This window comes from Vigna umbellata, chromosome 6 (assembly GCF_029865625.1).
Source record: "Vigna umbellata cultivar VRB3 chromosome 6, Vumbellata_1.0, whole genome shotgun sequence".
In the NCBI taxonomy this organism is placed as follows: domain Eukaryota; kingdom Viridiplantae; phylum Streptophyta; class Magnoliopsida; order Fabales; family Fabaceae; genus Vigna; species Vigna umbellata.
Window position 1 is genome coordinate 5,024,686 of NC_142170.1, and position 24,295 is coordinate 5,048,980.

Genomic DNA, 24,295 nt, shown 5'->3' on the forward strand with positions numbered 1-24,295 from the left:
ATATAGCCTTTAAACGAAACTAATATATGTTTGTTATAATTTTCACTAAAATAAATGTGCTTAGGTTCATTTCTAAATAAAACAAATATCAGGTAGCAAAAACCTGTATATTAAGAAAAATAAAACTTTCTTTGTGTGACCCACCATTTCCCTTTATACAATAGATATTTTGATTGGCTTGGTCTTTTGATTTGGGAAAATTGACAATTGAATTAAATTCAAAGAGAAAAACGAGGGAGAAAAAAAATGCTAGAAAATTTACTCTAGTCTAAGTATGGAAGGAAAACAAATAGCTCAAAAAAACCCTAAACAAATACATAAATAATATACAAGGACTCCTAAATATTTGGATTTTAAATTACAAGGTATTTTTATTTTATTTTTACCAATAAAAATTAATGATGAAATAAGATTTTGGTTCCTTTAAAATTTAGCTAATTCTCTTAGTTTCTCAAAACATCAATTTTTGTGCCTTTATATCTACAAAAGAAAAAAAAATGTATCAAATTTGATTTAGATTAGTAATTTAATTAAATTTATTAATTGTGTGATTTGCATGAAAATATGTTGGCAAAGCAAGATCTATTTTGATTACGCTTTCACTTCTTGATGTTCGTTCCTTTCTCTATGATTCATTATCTTACTTTGGTCAAGATGTAAAATAAATATGAATCATTATCTAAAATAGACTTGAGCACATTTACATCGAAAATATGATTTTATGTTGTTTATAAATATAATAATTGATTATGTTGAGTTTGTAATAAATTATCTCAAACTAGACTAAGTTTCACATATAATTGATTATTTTGGACTGTTTTGAAAAAAAAAACTCAATCTTTAGAAAGTAATTGATTATTTCAGTTAATATTTTATTATGTCAAGTTTTTTTAAGAAAAACCTCACATTCGTTAATAATTGATTATGTTGATTTAAAAATGATTTCTAAGTTATAGGACCAACATAATAATAGATTATATTTAAAATACTTCTAAACTTCTTTAAAAAGAAAGCTCTCATTCTTTTAGAAACATAATTTCATATATTTTAAATTTAGGTAGCTCTGTTGTGATTTATAAATTTTTTTGAACAATAATTTTATATATTTCATTTATTTTGAAAGAAATATTGTTCAATGTTCATTAAGAAAGGAATTGTGTTATAGGTTTTGTATTATATAATCCGTCACAACACAAGTGATATCTTTCTTTTATTATTCTTGTAATTTAATTTGAATTTCATCCACCAATATATGCTAATTTAATCCGTCACTATATAATAATATTTCCTTATTAACAACTTTCAAGATACAAAACTTTATAGAAAAATTTTCAAGTTTCATTTCTACAATCATTTCACCTCTCTTGATTATGATTGAGTCATTATAATTTATAATAATTGGTACCTTAGAGCAAGGTTATTAAAAGTTACTAAATTTTGATCCAAAAATGTTTAGTTATTGACAAACATTTGTTGAGAGTGCATTTATAAATAAATCATCTCTTCTTGTTGGAGAAAATATCCTTTTTTAAAACTTAGAATAAATATTTTTCTTGAAATGGGAGTTTGGGATGTAATGATAAATGATTATTTTGAACCAACTAGAGTTTTTTTTGATAATGTTTGGTTCTGAAAGAAATTTCTTTATGGACTCTTGATGAAAATAAAAGAGTTCATTATGATGTTATAGCTAAATATATTATTTCTTTTGCTTTAACTTTTGATGATTTTCATAGAGTTTTAGTTTGCTCTTTAGCGAAAGAAGAATATTTTGGACGTAACTCATGAGGGGACCAAAGAAGTTAAGAGAGCAAGGATTTATTGATATAATAATCATCTTCTTGCTCTTAGAAAAATATTTAACATAAAGGAGCTAAACATCAAAATTCTAAACAGATCTTGACAACCAAATGTTACAATTATCTCATAATCAAGAGATCTTGTCATGATGAACATGACTACTCTTTTTTATAAGCTAAGGAAGCAGGGTTGGAGATTGGTAGATGGAAAGAAGAAGAATGAGGAGAAAAAATTAATAGTAATTTTATATCTCGAGGGATATTTCAAGGAGTAGTTTGCTTATCGTATTATAGTTACATATATGTTTCTTGTAATTGGATAATTCAAAATTATAGTTAAAAATCTAGCTATAATTGCTTTATTTAATTAGATGTAGATTAAAGAAGAATAGAACCAATATAAAAAAGATTAGTGTGTTTCTTTGATAATTTCATGTATCTTTTTGTGTTCTTAAAATTATTCATCATTCCACTATAAGTATTGAATATATAATGAAAAACTAGATATATAATTTTAGAAAATATAGAGAGTATTGTATTTATAATAACTAAAATATGAATTAAACCCAAAATCCAAATAATGATAGGCAAAGATGATAACTTAAAAACATACGATAAAAGATAAGACATCTAACACTCCCCTTCAAGTTGGTGCATATAAATCATGTGTATCAAACTTGTTACAAATATGATCAATTATTGGTTTTTAAAGACTTAATGAAACCATTTGTTAATTGATCACTTGAGTTAATGAACTTAGTCTTGATGTTTCCAAATAAAATTTTCTCTTAAATGAAATGACAATCAATCTCAATGTGTTTGGTACTATCATGAAAGACAAGATTAGAACTAATATGAAGAGCAACTTGATTGTCACATATAAGTTTCATTTGAGTTGACATATTCAAATTATAACTCTATGAACAATTACTTAAACTAAACAAGTTCATAAGTGATTAAGGTCATAACTCTAAATTTTTTTGCATTAGACCTTGCCATGACACTTTGTTTCTTGCTCTTCCAAGAAATAAAAATTCCACCAATGGAGACACATTATCCAGAAGTAGATCTTCTATCAGAAGAAGATCATACTTAATCAACATCTAAATAACAAACAACTCTTGTATAGTTCTTATAACCCTATAAGAAACCTTTTTCAAGAGATCCTTTAATGTACTTTAATACATGGATGATTGCATTCCAATGATCTTGACATGGGAAATTGATAAATAGGCTCATTACACTAATTGCAAAGAAAATGTCAAGACGAGTAACTATAAGATAATTCAATTTCCCAACTAATATTCTATACTGCTAAAGATTTGAAATAGGCTCTCCTTGATTTGGTATTAGGATCCATGGGTATGTCAACAAATTTTGAATTCATCAACCCAATTTCCTCTAAAATATCTAGTGCATACTTCCTTTGAGATATAACAATACCAACGTTAGATTGTGCTACCTCAATACTTCCTTTGAGATATAACAATAGCAACATTGGATTGTGCTACCTCAATACCCAAGAAATATTTGAGTTTGCTAAAATCTTTGGTATGAAAATGGTGAAAAAAATGTTGTTTCATCTGGAAGATACCATTGTGATAATTGTTTGTAAGAACAATGTCATTTAATATATACTATCAAATAGACACATTTAGTGCTTGAGTGATGGTAAATGATTGAATGATCTACCTCACTTCGAGTCATACCAAATTATTGAATCAATGCTACTAAAATTTTTAAACCAGACCCTAGGAGAATGTTTTAGACCATATAAAGATTTACGGAGATGATATACCAATCCAAAAGACTACTTCTAAGCAACAAACCCTATAGGTTGCTTCATATAAATCTTTTCCTACAAATCTCTATTAAGGAAAGTATTTTTGACATCTAGTTGATAAAGAGACCATTATTGAAGAGTAGTCATGGCTATAAATAAACAAACATAAACCATATTTGCTACTGGAGAAAAAGTATCACCATAATCCAATTCAAAAATTTGTGTGTAACCTTTGGGCACAAGATAAGTTTTGAGGTAGTCAAAAGTACCATCAGGACCAACTTTAATGGCAAAAACTAACCTACAACCAATTATAAATTTCCCATATGTAATGGGATGAGCTCCCAAGTTTCACTATTATAAAAGTACTTAGTTCATCAAGCATGGCTTGATGTCAACCAGGATAGGCTAAGACATCATTGACATATTTGAGAATGGACATAGAAGAAATAGAAAAAAGACATGTATATAAAGGTGAATCTAATTTATGATAACTCAAAGCAATATATTGTGAAGATAGATTACGAGTAGAATATATACCTTTACGAAAGGAAATCAAAAGGTTAGACTTAGTTGTAGGAACCAGAGGAAACAAAAGAGTTGACACTTGAATTTAGTTACTTGGTGGTTATGGGGAACAATGTTTTTTACTATAAACTAGAAGTGGTGCTGAAGGAGGAGAATCTAACGATGGACTAGGCATAACTGGAGAATTACAAACAATAAGAATTTGACTATAGTAGATGGAGACACATTTGAAGAAGAAAACCCCTAAAAGTAAAAAAGAAGACTCATTAAAAGTGATATATGTAGAAAAAAAATAGTGGTTAATAGAAGGAGAAAAACACTTGTATTCTTTTTGTGATCAAGTAAATCCTAAAAACACACATTTGTGTAATCTAAGAGATAACTTATCAAGACCAAGTCTAAAATTATGACAAAATATATAGACTTAAAAACCTTCAGAGGTAAAGGATGTAGAGGTTTATGAGGAAATAAAGTGGAATGAGGAATTTTGTTATCTGAAACCAATGGTGGCATGTGATTAATAACATGCAATAAGAATAACATCACCCAAAAAATGTTGAGGAATCATACCATGAATTAAAAGAGTGTGAGTTGTTTCAATAAGATGTCTATTTTTGTACTCAGCCATCCATTTTGTTGATGTGTACAAACACATTAAGTTTGATAGAGAATACCATGAGAAGCCATAAAATGTTTTAAAAAAATGGGAAAGGTATTCACGACCATTATCACTTTGCAAAGTTCCAATAAAAACGTGAAATTGATTTTTAATTTCATTAAAAAAGGATTGAAATATATAAAATAACTTAGAATGATTTCTCATTAAAAACAACCAAGTACATATGGAATAATCATCCATAACAAAATATTAAAAATATAAATTAGACTTAACACAACTAGGTCCTCACATGTTAGAGTGTAGTAAGGCAAACATGATGAAACATGTTGTGTGACATTACAAGGAGAGGACTACAACTATGTTTCTCTAATTTACATAACTCACACACCAAACTAGACTTGGACAAACTAGGAACAAACTGTTGCAATTTGGCTAGACTAGGATGACCTAACTAAGCATGAAAGAGAGATGAAGACTCCATACATGTGCTAAGATGTGTAGAAGGACAAAGATGATAAAGACCATGAGACTCATATCCGCTACCAATCACTTGTCTCAAATTCCTATAAACATACAAAATCTTTGGTAAAAGAAATAACATAATCAATAGAACGAATTAGACAACTAATGGATAACGAGTTAAAAAGAGACTCAAGGACAAAAAATATTATATATGGATAAAGAAGGAAATTTTTTTAATAGTGCTCACACCTTGAGCTAAAAGCCTAGACCAATCAACCATTGTAATAGAAGGTAAATTATCCAGAGAGGATAAAGAAGAAAATATAGATTTGTTACCAGTCATGGATTTGTGACTCTTGAGTCGAGAACCCAAGGACCAAGAAAAGAAGATTGAGTCAGATCAACAAAAGATGTATATGAGCATGCAATAGTAGCAATGGAACAAGAGGGATGACAACCCTCATACCATTTCATAAATTCATTAAAAATAGTACCTTTGTCAATGATATCAGATGGAGGAGGATCCATAATAGATGATTATGAGGGAGGACCTGTCTGAAAAATAATAAAAATAGTAGATTGAGGAGCATGACCATGTAATGCATAACACATGTCAATCTTGTGGCAATGGTCACACTTGTGACTTTTTTTTTGGCTTCCAAGAGCGATTTCGATCACTATGTTGAGATCTCAAAGCAAAAAAATCATAAGCAAAAGCTAGTGTATCATTGATGGGTTTACTTGGGAAGTGCAAAAGGGTGAAACAAGTAGAAGAAAAATTAAGTACAACAAGGAAACCCAAAATCTGATCATAGACATTGAAATATTCATCAACAAGTCCATGTAATGCCAACACCATGGAGAATTTTGACGGTTGCTATATTTCTTCGGCATGACTAGAGGCAGGAGATAATACCTCATTAAATTCATGAAAAAGAGCATTAAACTTACCTATATAATCAGCCATATAACCTTGACATCAATGAACAACAACATTAAAAAGATCATAACAAACATTATAAAGACGGCTGAGTATCATTGATTTATAATAATTTTGCCTATTTTCATACTTGAGAACATGTGTAGTATACATGAAACATTTATTTTAAAGAAAAATGAATTGTAGACTTGAAAGCAGCATAATTGAACATCAACAAAAATTAATAATTCTTATGTAATTATATTCAAATTCAAATTAAAATAATAAAAAATGTTAAGTTTTAATGCATTGAAAAATCATTAACACATCTTAGACTAGTAATAACATCAAGCATTACTTTAATCTTACTAACTCAAATCGAGTTTAATACATTTTAATTTTATATGAATAAAAAGTGAGCAAAATATTTTTGAGTGATAAAATATATATATATATATATATATATATATATATATATATATATATATATATTACAATTAGCCTATTTTAATTTTTTAAATTATGAGATATTGATTTCATCATCGTAAATTTTGTTTATCATTCATAAAATTTAATCAAGTTTATAGTTAGTATATTTTTTATATATGATAATATGTATCCGTGTTTACATTATATTATTTTATTTTGTTGAATTTAAATTTAATTTTTGTTGTAATATTTATAAGTTCATATATTAATGTGTATATTAATTTTAATATATATTTTCGGTACATATTCATTATGTAATTTATTTATTTCAATATAGTTTTGTTTAAATCTAAGATATTGTTTAAAAGATTTAAAATAATAGTTAGAGGGAAAAAAAGGAGTATGAGAAAGAAAAAAAAAACTTGAAAATTATAATAAAAAATAACGAAGTGTGATCAGATTTAAAAGGTGTGATATTTCCAAAAGGAACAGTGAAAAGGATAATGTATACATAAAAAGATGAATTATAGATCTCAGATCCCAGTATTTATTAAATAACCTATATCCATGCTTGATACAATTGCAATATCTTTGTAGGTAAAAAGTAAATATATATACTCTAGAAAGTAGCTAAAACCAAACAATGTGGAACTAAAACCATTTGAAATACTTTTGAAGACTAGTATTTTAAATGACAATTTCTAACAGGGAAATGATAGCACTTGCTCTAAACAGAAACTTGCAGGCTGCAGAAGCTGCCTTATGGCCCTGATGCACTGCATGTGAATGTAAATGTACAAGGTTCTCTGAACCACCAATAGTGAAATTCATCCCATTATAAAGCAGAAAAAATATTAAGGAAACTGATTCTACAATGAAGTTACTAACATTTGAATGAAAGGACTACAATTTATTAGTATGCAGAAACAATATAAATCAAGAAATTATTTCTCTTGTTGATATGTATACATGACAAAAACTCCAAAAGTGTAAAGAGGCAATGAATGAATCACCCATAACATACCACAATATGTGACAACAAAAAATTACTAAGATACAACTTATACATTCATTCTAGTAAAGTAGCTAAACTGTAAATACAACAAATGCAACAAAATCCAAGAAATGTGCTGCAGAATCCAGACTCCAGGTATAGTCACACCTAAATTTAGGCTCTAAAATTCTTAACTAACAAGCTCATTTGTAGGTTCCCATACCTACACCAGTCTCACCGCCACCATAAGGTTGGAAGCTTTCCCTGGCACTTGAATAGTTGACATAGTAGAATTGAGAAACAATGGCAGTGAAGAAAACAAAAGCAGCACCAGCAGCAAACACTCCCTTCCTAACTGTTTCGCAAGATAGCTCTTTGTTCGCAAAAATGTTGTGCCTATACTTGGTGTGGTACGCATTTTCCACTGATCCAGCTAACAAGCAGATCTCAGCTATTATGAAAAACACCCTGAAGCAGACAGTTGCCAAACAAATGTAATCAATCGAAGAGCTAAATACCAAAATAGAAGGTGATATGAATTCAGTTTATATGGTGTATATCATCTATGGAAATTAAATGAAGTTAATCAAATTTGCAGGATATAAAAACGTCTTAACACGCTACATTTTGTTATTATTTGATATCTATAATTCACCATTGTTAGTTCTTTGAGGAAAGATGATATACCAGCAGATTATGAAAAGGACAATTGCACAAGCCCTTGAGCCTCCTGGGCTTAGAGGCTTCCCACAACAGAAGCATCGGCTTGCCACCATTATCAGGACTTGACTAACCAAGAGGAACAAAAATGCTCCGACCCCATAGCCAGTAGCTATATCAGACTTATAGACACAGTGGTCATAGTTCACATCGTTGTCCTGCACAATCTTAGCCTGCCAATTAAAACAAAGATAAATGTTTTGTTAAGCAGGAGATAGAAAGGTAAAAACTCAAAAGATTGCATCGTAAGCATAAAAACATCACTTATAAGTCATTAGGAGTGAATTAGGCTAGTAGTAGTGACTGGTTCGGATAATGAACAAGAGATCATACGTTCAAGCTTCAAATCCATAAATGTACCAAAACGATAACTTTATTTCTTTCCACATGAAGAATTATGACCATGTATCTCCTCACCACTAAAGGGTTTGTCATTACATTTTCACAATCAGTTGGTGAAAATTTTGAAAAAGTAAACGAGTCTTTGGTTTTGTATAACTAAATATTCTTCGCTTGAACCACGAATTACACCAACCAGGGTTGAAAAAAGAAATCCCTTGAATGCTTAGTTCTGTGTTAGGGAAACACCTGTGTTAGCTAAGTAGTCATTAATTCATAACAGATCATACGAATATGCAAGTATATTTCAAAGCTATTGCAGAACATATGGCACCTTCAACGAAAAACAGATTCACAATTTTTCCTAGTGGAATTTCAACGACACAATTCCAACGAACTCTTTGCCTAAATTTGATACATGTTAAGGTTATAAGAAAGAAAAAGGAGAGATCTGGGGCTTCACATCACAGAACATTTTCTCTTGCTTACAAACACGACAGTATAATGTATATACAGATCTGGATCTCCATTCACAAACACAACCAGAGAAATCACAAAACCTATCACATCCATGAAGAACTTCACCCAAGGGGAGAAACAGTTCAAGATTTGGCATGTCATGGAAGCCAACAGCAAGAACTACAGACAGTTTTTTGCAAAATATGTTCATATCACATTTACAACTATCTTAAAAAAAGATCACACTTTTAACAGTATACAGATCTGGGTAAGCCCAAATCAGAAAAGAAAAACTAGGAACTTAAAAATAGGAGTAAGCTTCTTTGAAGCCTTTATGCCAGCATGTGATAAACCCAATATCAAATTCCAAACTTTAGTTCGCACAAAGAAATATACAAGATTCATGATTTGCCCACATTTTCTCGCTTCATACACAATCAAGAAAGACAAAGAAATAATTATCTTTCAAGTTCATTCATTAATTGATCACTCTATTCTTCTCAAACCCACAAATAAAAAACATCTCTAAACACACGCCCATATTTTAACTTGGGATTTAGAGAAAACAAGAGTGAATTGAAATGTACAAACTCACTGTGCTTCTTCTCTGCTCAGCAGCCACGGCCAATCCAAAAGCAATCAAGTCAAAAACGAAGACAGTAATGAGTAAGAGTTTGGAAGCCATGGATGTGAGTAGAGAATGTTGCAGAAGAACAGAACAATGTTGAATTTGCTGTTTCTCTCTCTCTGTTGTGTTGCCTCTTCACTGATCTTGGCAACTATAAAAGCAAGTTGGGATTCCTTCTAAATGCAAATTACGCAGCAAAAATGACCAAAAAAATATTAAAAAGCAAAGATAGTTGAAAATAAAAAAAAGGTGTGGAAAATAATAAACTAGAAATAGAAAAGGACGTTGCATCAGTTGACTAATATATGAAAATAGGTATTTTAACTGCCAATACAAAGAGTACTTACCAAATTATGGGATTGCTTCAGAAAGATGACGAAACTTTTTTTTCTCTTGAAAAAATGAAATTTAATTTGGACAAAATAACCCCATTAATATGTATACTTACAATCAGAATGTAGTATATAATAAAAATGTTATGATGTAAACTAATAAAATAGAATACAATGCTGGATGTGTTAAGGCTCAAACAGCTAAAGTCTTAGCTTTATATTTCTTTAAAAAGAAAATTAAAAAAATATTTTTAATATTAAATTATTACCAGTAACCGTTAATTTTTAGTAGTATTAAAAATGATATTTAGTGAGTTAACAATTTGTACCAATAAATAATAATTTTGTTTGAAAAATAAGAGAATGATTAATTATTTTTATTCTTTTATTAATTAATTTAATTTATATCTTATTCTTTTTTTTTTGTCTTTAACTTCTTATCAATTTAATTTTCTTAATGTTTTCTTCTTGAACACATTATTTTAGTAGTTCAATTTAACATATAAGTTAATACTCATAAGCTTTTTTCCATTCTTTGTGCACGTGTATTAGTGTTTCTATTTCAAGTGATGTTAATTGACATTTTTTTCTTTTATATAAGGTAAAAGGTTAAAAATCAAAAATTATTTTTGAAATAGATATAAACTTTAAATTTCGTGAAAAATGAAACGAAATAACTTGATGAAAATGTTGAAAATAAAATTATAAATTATCTTCAAGAATTATTTAAAATTGATTACTTTATATATATATATATATATATATATATATATATATATATATATATATATTATAGATAAATCAATTATCACGTTTTACAATAGATTTAAACAATTTAAAATATATGAAAACATTTTTGGTTTTTTATTTCATGATAAAATATTAAAGTAAATTGTATACTTTTGAAATAAAAATATTTAAATCTTTAAAAAAACCTTTTAAACATGATAATTTGTTAAGTCTTAAGAGATTTAACTTATTTTCAGAATTAAATATCTTTAAAAAAATTAAAAATTAAAAAATATAAACCAATTAATATTTTTAATTATATAAAAAATATATTCTTTTTTAAATGTATATATAATTTATAGAGTGATATTAACAATTTTGTTTCACTTTAAATACGTTTTTCAAAATTAAAAATAATAAAAACTTATTTAAAATTTCAATAAATATTGAAAAGAATTACCTTATGAAAAAAAATTAAATAAAATTAATTATGATAATTTAATACACAATTGTTTTTCAAAATTTGAAAAAAAAATTAAATAGAATTATGTCAATTTTAAAATAAATTATTTTATTCTAAATTAATTTAAGTTTTTGAAACTATTGAACTGCCGGGTAAATATAAAGAATGAATTTATGGGTCTATCTTGCAAATTTAATTTGAATGGATAAAAATAAAATTGTTTTTATATTATTTTCCAGTCATAAATTGTTATGCATGGTATAATTATTTCTTTTCTAACAAATTTGTTAAAATGTTTTTTAATGTAGTTTTTATTAGTTCAATGTATAAAAAAAATCAGAATGATAGTATAAGAAAACTAAAACTTTTAAATACGAATTTGGGTATCATTCAAGTTTCTAAATTATAGTTTAATCACATTAATATAAGCTTGATTTTTCTATAATAGAAATTTAAAAATTAAATAATATTACTACTATCAATTTTTAGTTTCACAATTTGATGATCCCATTCTAAGAAATATACTTTTTTTTTAACTTATAGTTTTTATAAATAGAATAAATTTGCAAGATTTAATTCAATGTTCTTGTTATAATTGCTAATTTTTTTTCATAACATGTTATAAATGTTAATTGAGATTATTAAAGTGTAATAAATAACGTGCGAATGTGGGTATTGACACCCTTTAATCAGAGGGTTGGTGGGGGTCGGTGAGAAACCGACGGTGGTTGAAGAATTGAAGAAGGGATAGAATGGTAATTTGGCAGGCATGTAAGAGTGATGGAGTTGTTGTCGGTGAGGGTATAATCGGAAGAAAATTGCGTAAGGAAGAACCGTTTACAGAATAGATAATTCCTTCCATGAGAAGAAGAATCAGAACACCACTGTTCCTGAGGTTGAATTTATTTAATAAAATAATTAAGAAAAACTCTAAATTATTATGGAATAGGAAATTATTGATTAAAAATATTAATAAGATAAAAACATACTCAACAAACCTTTTCAAGATTTCAGTCATTATTTTTAATTAATAATTATTATTGAATTTTTTTTCCTCGAAGTACATTCTTCTTTGTTCGTATCAAAAGAGTGTCACTCACATTTAATTTCGACAATTTATTGACTAAAAAATATATATATTTGTAGTACCATGTGAAAGATGAAGCCTAGAGAAGAAAATAGATTGATACAATTCACAAGAATACATGATGAAATAGAGAAAAAGTATAGACAAAATGTAAGTCTAGTCAAAGGTTTCTATCGAAGAGTTCCCAATCTTATATTATAATCATGATTTGCTCATATTTAATTGTATTAATTTAGAATTTTTATTAAGTCTCCAATCAAACTAAAACTACTTAGATCATATTTTAGCTGGTTATAATTAACTAATAACATTTACTAAAATAATAAAAATGAAAAACAAAGTAAAGAACAAATGTATCATCATAAATTATTGAAGTGGTCATAAGTGTAACACTCTAAAGCATTATAAACCTCATGATAAATAATAAAACTTAAAGTACACAAAATATATATATATATATATATATATATATATATATATATATATATATTTTAAGAAGAAGTTGATTTTATTAATTGAAACAAATACTAAAAATAGGCGTTATCAATAATAAACATCTTAAATCAATCATATTTTTAAATAGTGTAAACTTTATTTATTCTATAGTGTAATACTCTGATTTCTGAAACGGTTACTAAAAATTACTAAAATTCAAAATTTATCATAGCGCAAAAACGTATTTAAAGAAAACCTTATCCAATTACATTATTTTGAGTAATAAACTAACGAAAGAAATACTCCAATTAAATTGTCTTAATTGTAAAAAATAATAGCTTTAAATGAATCCCAAGGTTATTCCTCATCCTCTCTCGAGTCAATCACATCTCTAGAACATTTGTAACATTATTTTCTCATGTATAACACATTATACGATCATCGCGAATAATTTCATTCACAAACACACAAACACAAACATGTATGGATAAAACTAGGATTTACGAAGTACAACAAGTAGACTTATCCTCCACTCTCATGCTCATCAATCACATACTCAAGTACATTACAACACTCACTCATGCTTCACTCTCAACCACAAATCAAATTGACCCTAAACATAACCACTAACCTTAATCTCTGATTATCATCATGTTCCACAACTCCTCATGTTTGGTTCACGTCTATTTTTCATCAAATTCAACATTTGTCATCAAAATGCACTGTGATAATCAATTATCACTTATGATAATCGGTTATCTCAGTGAAATTTACCCAGAAAAATCATGTAGGAATGGATAATCGATTATCATCCCAGATAATCGATTATCATCCCAGATAATCGATTATTCCCGAAACCATACTCAAAACCAACACACAAATAATCAAATATAATTAATGATAATTTATTATTGTCGAATCGAAACACATAGTGGACATAATTCAAGCATTCATACTTACATACATATATATATCAACCCTAGATCACGTGGAAACATAGTTAACACATCATACATGCATTCAAGCATCACATACTCATGTAAACATTCTCAAACACATATAATACATCACTTGAATAATCCAAATCCAATCATTGACATGTTATACCCTAATAATATGGTGCAAAAGAGTCTTTGATAAAAACACCAAATAGGATTTTCAATCAGCCAAACTAACTAAGCATAATGCTTACAAATGAAAACCAAGAAAATGAAAATTCTCCAAAATAGAGTTACTGATGCGGGACTGTTTTCTCCCAAACTAGATCTTTGATTAACGATCTGAACGGTCATAATGAAGAAAAATACGTTTGGAACCCACTACCCAAAAATCAGCTCGATCCAACGGTGAACGATATCACAAAGATGAAAACGCCAGTGCAAATTTTATGAAATTCTCCAAAACAGAGTTGCTAATGCAAGACTATTTTCTCCTAAACTATATCTCTGATTGATGATCCGAACAGTTAGAATGAAGAACCATACGTCTGGAACCCACTGACCAAAGCTCAACTCGATCCAACGGTGAACGACTTCACAAAAACGAAAACATCAGTGCATATTTTATGTTATGCGGAAATGACTTCTTCTCTTCCTTTCTCTCACTTGGTTTTTCCCTATCTTCAAATGACTATAATGTGACCTACTAATCAGACCATCTTCACTAAAACAAAGTGATACATAATGGTCCACATTACATCGCCTATTCTCCACATAGAAAGGGAGCCCAATAACCCAACACTTATAACATATATTTGCATGAAAACCCTTAAGCATCATAATTTTGTTCTCCCTTAGCATTAAACCCATTTTTGGGATAACCCAACAACATAATACATTCACAAGGAAAACTCATCACAAATATTACACCCTATGCTCATTCATACACAAACTCTTACCCAACAACAACCACAAATAATTATAATCATATACACATCTTACCAATCAAGATAATCAAGAACACATATAACATACAACCATAAACAAACAAAGGTAAGCTTCCTCATATCTTGGTCAATCATAAGTCTTTATCTGCAATCCTAAAACACCACCAATCTTCCTTTACACTAAGAGTTTCTCGTCGCTCTCTCTCTTCTTCTCCCAAAACGTCAATCTCCCATCTTCCTCTGTTTTCTCTCTTTGATTTAGAGTTTTCTAGGGTTTCTAAACATCAAACCACCCCTTAATTAATTTCTACGCCAATTAAATAAAAGTAACAGAATTTTTTGCTCCCACAGAAAAATATTAAAAAAATAACATGCAATTATGTTCTAACAAAATATACACTCAAGAACACTAATTTTCAAACAAAACCCAAAGTTTCAAAACTATTTTATTTATAAAATCCTTATTTTCCCTAATGTTACACATGGAATTTTTCATCTCTTAGCCTGTGTTCGTTTGAAGGTGATGCACTATTCACCATGATTTAAGACGACAAATTTACATATTTATTATGTTCGTTTTCAGGTATTTCGAAGCAATGGAAGTTGATGATTTGCGGGATGTATATTTTTTTCATTCTTTGCTGGTTGATGAGATTGAGGTATTTATCCTAAAAAAGACACTTTTACCCTCTTCTAATCAATATTCAACCAGCTTTTACCAATGTATGAAAAATGCATGCAATAAGCTTACGAGCATATGAAAAGAAAAACATGTTACAACGTGAATAATTATAATAATAATAATAATAATAATAAATAATATAATAATAATAGCAAATAATAATAATAATAACAAATAATAATAATACTAATAATAATAATAAATAAATAATGATAATTATAATAAAAATAGTAATAACAAATAATAATAACAATAATACAATTTTTTTCATAATAAATTTTTTTTCTTATAATAATTTTTACAATTGTATATAATATTAATAATTATCATTTTTTTATTACTTATACTATTAAGGGTATTTTAGTAATTCTCAATTTCTACTAATTAAATCATTTTTCTTATCTGTTATATCGGTCAAATTTTACACTAATTTTCAGAAACTTTACTTCTAAATCCACTTTCATTCACTTTCAAATCTCTTAAAACAAACAATAATCAACTCACTCTCAAATCTTCTTAAATTCATCCACTCACTCTCCCTAAATCCATCCTCTTAAGTGAACACAACCTTAGTTTTGCATTGTTTTAATTATTATTTATAGTAAAGTCATTCAGAGGTGATCCTCTCAAATTATTTTATTTTATACTGACTGTTGTATCAATTTGTTTTAAGTCTCCTACTGTGAATAACAATGTTTTTTAAGTGGTAGAACATTAATACCAAGAAAAGTTAATTAAAGTTAAAATACTATTTATTCAAATTTACTGTGATGATAATAAAATTTTGATAAGTGAATAAAATATCATTGATAAATTTAGTTACTAAATTTTAGAAAACAAATATGGTAATTTTAATTAACTTTATTCAATTTTTAACTTATATATATATATATATATATATATATATATATATATATATTTAAATATTAAAATTGATCATTCAACACATAAAAATTAATTAAAAATAACTTAACTTTTTTTAAAAAAGTCATTAAATTTATCCCGAAATAGTAACATTTGTTTGTGCTGCTTATAATTGAATTATTTTGATAAAAATGAGGCTGAGAAAATGTTTTGAACTATTCTTACTAACTAAGAATTAAAATTATATATATATATATATATATATATATATATATATATATATATATATATATATATATATATAAAAGATTTTGGAGCGGTAGATGTTTCTGGATAATGATTCAATTTTAAAAAAGTGATAGATTTAGAATAAATTGCGGAATATAAATAATCGCGTTTTAAAAATACTCAATAAAAATGATAATTTTTATTTTAAAACATGACTTTAATTTACTTATTTATCATTAAAATCATGTTTAAAACATGATTCCAATATTTTTTCCACCACTTTTATATTTAAAGAAATAAAGTTGTTTTAAAAATATTTTTCATTAGAAATAAAAAAATGTGATAACTTCATAAAAAAAAAAATTTAATTTACTGCATTTTGTATTTTTGTTTCTCTCGAACATAATCGTGATGTGAGGATTCTTTGCCGATGCATAATGCACATGTCAGTGTAGATGACAAAACTACACCACAATCAGTACACAGCTAAGCACTGTTCGGTTTTCATCTAACGTTTTCACGGTCTTGTCTTACACATCACCATCATATTTATTGCTGTTTATGTCGGTGCCTTGTTGCTACCATTAGTTTTCTCCTTTTGGTTCTGTTATCCATTTGCATCAATTGCATGCCACTGCCATTTCTCTTTCTCATCATTTCAGAACCATGCTACAACAATCTATCATTCATTGAGCCTCCAAAGGATCAAAATGAACTTGTGACACATAATTGCAATATGAAATATTCCGAAAACAATACACACCAAACATTATAACTTTTAAGATTTCCAAATACAAGTAAACAAGAGGAGCCTTGTATAGTGTTCCAAGTTCCAACATAGAAAATTTATTCACCTGTGAAATCCTTCCTTAGGAAACAACACCATATTCAGATAATTTACATCATGGATCTCTAATATGGTCGCAACTCCCAGTTCCATGTTATTATCACGTGTGGCAAGCTGGTAACTATCTACAATCTTCCACATTTCATAGACGTGTTCAAAACAACAAATAATTCAATGTGCCAAACGCTTTCTGTTGAGCAAAAGAATGGACAAACTGAACTCTTCTTCAAATATTGAATAACCAAAAGCATGGAATAAAGAAGTGATAACCGTCTGAACATTTCAGAGAATTATCATGAACCAATTTGCACTGTACCAATGCACCAGGATGCTTCAGCTCTTTCTTCCAAAGAACAGAAGCTTACGAAATCCTTTTGCTGGTTTTGAAGAATCCTCATCAGTGTTCCATTTTTTTCTGGAGTGGACTGGTTCTGGCATCAGTTGGTTACTACTGGGTGGTGGAGGTGTAGAAATTTGTTTCTCGGTGACATTAGGCAAGGGAGCATTACTTTCATCTATTTCTTGATTAATCTTTGAGTTCACAGCAGAAACTGTAACGGGTTTGCTGGGTAATGCAGCTGCAGGACTTGTGATCGCATCAGTAATATGTTGAGGGTTGTTATCACTAAGAAGTTGAGATAACTTGTTCGACACTTCTTCAGTTCCTTGCAATGTGCGATCGTGATTTGGCAAAGCTGAGTTCACCTTAATCTGACCAACATTTCCAGGCACATGATCTTCTTCTGAAATCAAATGTGTTCTTTGTTTCTCTGATGATGTCTTGATTGGCTCTTCATTATCTTTCAAATCAAGATTGTTGTTTGGTTCAACAGATTGTGCAGCACCAGAGTTCACTGGTAATTCAACTGAGACTTCCATTTCATTCTTAGCCTTGCCATTAGTGGAGGTCAGAACTTCCCCATTTGTGTTCTTAGTATCTTGTTTTTGACTTGAAGATTTGACTTCTTTTGAGCCCTGCTTCTTCTTTTCTGTGCTGGCAGTCTTCTGCAGAGGTACACCGTTTGCCTTCAAGGGTGGTTTCTTGGTTGGTCCAGATTTTGCTTGACTTAGTGAAACCTTTGGCTGACTTACTCGAGCAGCTGCAAGGCGTTCAATGGTGGAATTCCTGAGGACTGGTTTGCTCAATTTCTTAGTCTCCTCATTGGATGGATGTATCTTAGGATTCCCTTTCTTTGCAGAAGTCAAGGAAGTCTTGGTTTCAGTTCCAGTCTTCTTAGAAGTACTTCTTTCAGTAATTCTTTTCTGCCTCTGAATCATCAGATCCTCCTTTCTCTTTCTATTTTCCTCCTCCTACAAATAAAAGAGGGCAATGGATGTGAAAAAATTAAAAATCAGTAAGAAAAATGAGGCACTGCAACAACTTTTGATGATACTTCTATAGAAAATATTAAGAGAAGTACCCATCTCATATATAGTTGGCACAATAGGAAGTGTTGCTTTTTCTTTAGCCATATAATCAAGGAACATTCCATGCGTATTCGGTGCAACAGAAAGTGTAGTTTTCTTAGCAATGTAATCAAAGAATTGAACAAGAAATTTCTGATTTTGTGAAAATAAACAGAAATGAAATTTCGAAACTATTGAATACTCACTACACGGTTGAAATTTGTACAAATAACTTGCAGTTTGATTTATCAATGCATGGAACATACAGAAGTGGGGGCAAATTCCTCTAAAACAATCCAGACTCAACACATCCTATATTAACATTAAACTGGACTATCAAAATCTTGGTTTCATATAGGGATAGGTAATGTTCGCTATATAATTAATCTTACACTCAATTTTTATTTCAAGACCCTCTTAATTGAGAAAGATTTTTTTAACCCATTTTGTAAATCAAACTAACAGTTGATAAAAATCAACACTTTAAACAGGATCTGCACAATTATCTTAGTTTTAAGTCCCTCTATGCCAAACATTCAAGGAAATTGGTAGAGACAAGACACTTCCTATATTTTACCTTCTCTGATTTGCTCTTCACAACTCTTGTTCTGGTTCCTGGGGATGATTTGCTTCTTGATGTGATATCAGATTTACTTTTACCAAGAGATGCATTGATAGCCTTAGACTTTGCTTCTTTACTTGAAACTTTTCCATTTTTCACTCCAGGAGTTTTTGTATTAGTACCCTCATTATTAGATGGATGATTTTGATCTGTTTCAACTTCAGAAAGCTTTCTATTAGCTGCATTTGAAGCAATGTTATTCTCATAATCCATTTCCATGCTCCAGGGAGCCACACTTCGCTCTGCAACTGAATCACGATCAAGAACCATGAAGAGGTCTTCAGGCTCATGGGAATTTAAAGTTTCAGTCTTATTTTGTGAACCTTCTTGTGTGATGTTCATGAATTCAGTAGCCCCAACAATGTCTGAAACCAAACTTAGATCAGCTGCTGACTGAGAATTGAATTTATCTTCTGATGATCGAGCTTGAATCATAAAAGAATCATCAGTCATAATGTCTTTCTTGTTTTTCTCTAAAAGAAGTGAATCAGTAGTTGGTGATGTAGCAACGCCATTAAAAATGCTGAAATCTCGGTTCTGATTCTCATTTCTTGGTTTACCAGACTTATTGATAATAAACCAATCCTCTTCTTTCTGGCATTTAGTGAGAGAAGATTCTGGGCCATTACCAGACAGAGTGGACATGGAATAGCTACCCGATTCATCATTTCTCCGAGAAAATAGCATCTCTGCATCTGTGCTATTATTTTTCTTCATCAACGAAAGCGCATCCTTTCCTTCCTTAAAGTTATCAACACGGTTTTGACTATAACTGTTGAATTCCCTCTCTGTCACAACAAAGGAATCATTAGAAATCACTCGAGTAACGTCAGGTTTATGATTAAATTCATTTGACCTTTCATTCTCAAAATTCTGATTGACAGTATATTCCTCCTGAAACTTCATAGGTTGTTCTTCTTCTGCATCAAGAGCTGAATCATCATCTCTTAGAAGAAGATTCTGGAAAGCGTCCCAGTTGTTGTTGCTCTTCATTGCATTAGAATCAGTATCTGTTGAACCATTTAGCATGCCAGGATGTTTTGAACTATGGTGTTTCTTATGGTGACGTGAGCTTGACTTTACAGCTTCCTCTACCTGCTGTTTCAGGGAATCTCCATTGATAAATTCCTCCTCATTGGACAAACTCCCCTCTGTGACACCACCCTTCTCACCATCTCCATTAGAGGTTATATAGTTTATATTGCGTATGGCTACTTTCCTTGAGGACTTCTTTCCATGCTTCTTTCTGTGCTGATGTTCTTTTGAAGATTGCTTTTTACCTTGGCTTGAATCACTCTCATAACTGGAGTCAGAGGAAGCTGTTGAGCTTTCTTCTTCAGACTGCTCCAGTACTTGAGAATGCTTCTTCTTCTTCTTTTTCTTATATGGTGATTTATGGTAATCCTTGTCTCGGTCATGAACAATATGAGAGTCTTCCACACTTGGAGGCCAATGCATATTACCTGGATAATATGATGGAGGAACCTGCATACCAGGATAGAGGAACCCTTGGTATGGGGGCATTTGTTGAAATGCATGACCCTGAAAGTTGTGCATGTACTGATGTACATGGTTTGGCCAGGACATTGGTATTTGACCTCTTCCATCTGTTGATGGATTTTGACTTGATGTTGGAAAGCTATAATCTGCAATTTTTCATAATCAACAAATAATTCGTTTCAGAACATTAGTTTCAGGTACATTTTGCGGAAACTCAAAGTAGATTTGCACCAGTCTAACCAAGAACTCAAGGGTGAGGCAATCACAATCCATCAACTAAAAGGAAATTACTGTATTAAACCTAAATTTTCTCAAAAAGAACTATACATACTTTTAGTTTAACAACGAAGAAAATAGACTAAAACTGGTGAGACTATCAGAATGACATTTTTATCAAAGATGAGTATGGCTAAAGGCATATTTGTTTTCTGGAACTGTAATACTCAGAAGAGGTAAAATTAACTGAACCAGTTAGCAGTATATGAGGATACCTTGGCCTTCGAAACTTGCATGACTTGGCGTTGACTCAGAAATTGGGGCATCAGTTATGCCATTTAATTTACTGCTTGTATCATCTTCACCAGCAAGTATGATCCCAGATGTCCTTAAGTATGGCAATTCACGCTGAGCAGATGCCTGCATGGCTGCTATCTCATCTATCCACAGCTTGTCTTCATTCTTTTGTTTGCACAGCTCTAAGAAATTTATGCATGCTTCCCTACATGCATCAAAATTATAATAAATAACAAAACATGGGAAGTTTCCAGGGACATAAAAAGAGAAGATCTTTGCAATAATGAAATACTGAATCTTCATTCCATAATCCTTTACTAAGGAATCATATGAATAGATATACCAGATACTGTTTGTGCTGGTCATCTCAGAAGGAACACTAAATAATATCTTACTGATAAAAGAGTAAAATGAAAAACAAGCAGTGAAGAGTTAATAAAGTGTGAAACCACTATGCCCAAGCATAAATACAAGTACAAATGGAACTTCTACTCGTGTAAGGTAAAGGTTTAATCTATTATTATTTTTTTTCCATTCAAAGTAAGCTGTTTCAATTGATCAATATCATTTTGTGCACTGAACATTTTGTGGTATGCTTGCTGACCTTAAACGTGAAGCTCCAAATGCATCAGCAAAACATATAAGATCATCCACAGATTCTGGGTAAAATCCTGCAACTAGAGCACGGGCATAGGCCATTGCTTGTTCTTTGCAAAGCATAGCTTTACGATTATATAGAACACGTTGAAGGCGAATTCTGTTCATAGAAAATTGAAGAAAATGTTATAAGGAATATTAGATACATCCTGAAGAACAAAAAGATTTCAGACAAAGGAACATAAGGAAAACACCAAAAATTCAATACCTGGAGTTTTCTTCATATCCATCTTCATTGTTTCCAGGTTGCTCATCTTTCAGCTAAACACACCAGATGATAAGAGTTTAAATAGCTTACCGAAACTGAAGAAAACATTAGCAAGAGCCACATTTACATACCTTAGAGGAAGTTGTTGACTTTCTGACACGTCCATCTGCAGATAACATGTTTCTTGTTAACAACAGCTCAAAATAAAAAGTTGGAGTAACAATTTTCTTTTCTTTTTCTAATTTACCTTCATTATTACACCAATAGAAACAGTGCAGATTTCCAGTTAACCTTACCTGCTTTATACCTTTTCTCTTTCCCCAGTTCTTATATTAAGTGGTAGTGGAAGATAAACTAATAGAAAAGGAAGAAAGAGATGGACAACTGGTTATGGCTTCAGAAAAGTGGCTAATGATACTGCCTAGAGGTTCATGTGCTAGTCTTTCTTACAGAGGATCGTACAAAAAATCAAATTTGGTACCCTTCCAATTAGATTAGCCAAAGATAAAGGCTTACATCATAATATGTGAGTTTAGCATCTAATACTATTCGGAACTTTCAAAGAAGAAAAAAAGTAATGACCTTTGTAATTGAATAGTTGCAGAATTATGGAAAGAAATAAGAATTTACCACAAGAAAGTTTAATTAAAAATGATGATAGGGGAAAATAATTGAGAAGGAGCTAGATGTTCTGCGATATCCAATTCCAATCAACACAGTAACTAAATAACGGGAAAAAGATTTTCTATTCATACCTTCTGCTTCCGCGACCAAATTGCTCCTCTCACTTGACTGAATCGACCCTTCTTCAATCTGCACAATCTCCTTCTCTATTGTCACAAACCTCTCTAGAACTTCTGGAGTGCTTATAAATCTAACAAACCTATTGAAAATGAACCAAAACAGACAAACAACATCGGTCTTATAAAATCATTCCACGTGATTGTAACCTACACACAAGTAATTAAAGGAGGCTAAACATTATAATCCAATTTATCTCGGTCTGATCTAAAATTCATAATTTTCTGCATTCAGAACATTCTAAACCAATTTATTAAACTCCCAAATGGTTGCAAACCAAAAGGAAGAGTAGAAGTGTAGAACTGAAGTAAGAGACTGAAGAACCTTTGGAGGGTGGCTTTGGTGAACCAGGGAGCATATCCACCAGGTGGACGCAGAGTGATGGAATAGCCCCCTTTGGAAATCTGATCCTTGGCACTTTTCAGGTGAGAAAGAAAAGGTTCTAACAGCCCAGAAGCCAGTCTTTCAGTCACACCTCCACCAGCAACAAGAAGGTCACACCTTCAACATACAAAACAAGAAATACGCAAAGTTAAAACTATTTGGTGCTACAATATTTACGTGTCTGTGAACTGTGAATCATTAGAACCTGGTTCTGGTTGGAGTGAGCTGAAAGAGGGCATGATCAAGACGAGTGCTTGGGTCCATAGCAGGAGCAAGAAGATCCAACTGAGAGAGAGGTTGAAAGTTGAAAGCTTTGGATCCTTAACCTTACGAAGTCCCTCCTCTTACATGGAATGCAGAAGAGGGAGGTGATCACAGGGACATGGGGTGAGTGAGAAGAATGTGGGAATGGAAAAAGGGGGTTTTGTTGAGTTGGGAACGTGGGACCAACAGAACATGCCGATGCTATCGTGTAGACACTCATACACACACTCGTACGTTGTTCTTTCAGAAAGAGAATTGTGTGGAGAGTGATTTAACTCTTGGAACTTGCAAAGAGGATGATGAAAGCTGAAAGCAGATAGAGTAGAAGGTGGTTAAGAGGTCCATTTTCCTTCCTCTGTTAACGTTTCATTCAAGAGAGCAAGAGAGCGGAGAGAGAATTGTATGTGACCATGTCTTGTTTGGTTTAGATTGTTGTCGGTGTCATTCACAGGAGAAGAGTGAGTGAGTGAGCAGCAAAGAATAATTACAGTTGTTGTAATCACTTCACATCACGGTTCATCATACTTGTCAATGCCAAGTGCCAACCACAAAAATAATAATACAAATAAATAAAAGTATCCTTTTGGCATCAACCTCATCTGTCTACTTCACATTCTCATGCTCCCAACAAACAGTAATAATTCGTACAAAACTTTTCTTCACTTGGATTATCTTCATCAATCTATCAACTCGTTTTTCTTATGCAAT

At 30.5% G+C, this 24,295-nt stretch overlaps 2 protein-coding genes across 2 annotated transcripts; both read right to left on the reverse strand.

Moving 5' to 3' along the window:
• Positions 1 to 7,428: 7,428 nt before the first annotated feature.
• Positions 7,429 to 9,852, reverse strand: LOC124847907 (uncharacterized). Its single transcript, XM_047325498.2, has 3 exons — positions 9,647 to 9,852; positions 8,221 to 8,426; positions 7,429 to 8,001 (listed from the first exon to the last, which is right to left on the reverse strand). The coding sequence occupies exons 1-3, from the start codon at positions 9,734 to 9,736 to the stop codon at positions 7,737 to 7,739; spliced, it is 561 nt and encodes a 186-aa protein (XP_047181454.1). The 5' UTR covers positions 9,737 to 9,852; the 3' UTR covers positions 7,429 to 7,736.
• Positions 9,853 to 17,126: 7,274 nt separating this feature from the next.
• Positions 17,127 to 24,065, reverse strand: CIP7 (COP1-interacting protein 7). The gene is made up of 9 exons (XM_047310338.2): positions 23,529 to 24,065; positions 23,264 to 23,440; positions 22,894 to 23,021; positions 22,270 to 22,304; positions 22,139 to 22,191; positions 21,878 to 22,030; positions 21,252 to 21,478; positions 19,216 to 20,906; positions 17,127 to 18,542 (listed from the first exon to the last, which is right to left on the reverse strand). The coding sequence occupies exons 1-9, from the start codon at positions 23,585 to 23,587 to the stop codon at positions 17,565 to 17,567; spliced, it is 3,501 nt and encodes a 1,166-aa protein (XP_047166294.2). The 5' UTR covers positions 23,588 to 24,065; the 3' UTR covers positions 17,127 to 17,564.
• Between the last annotated feature and the right edge of the window lie 230 nt (positions 24,066 to 24,295).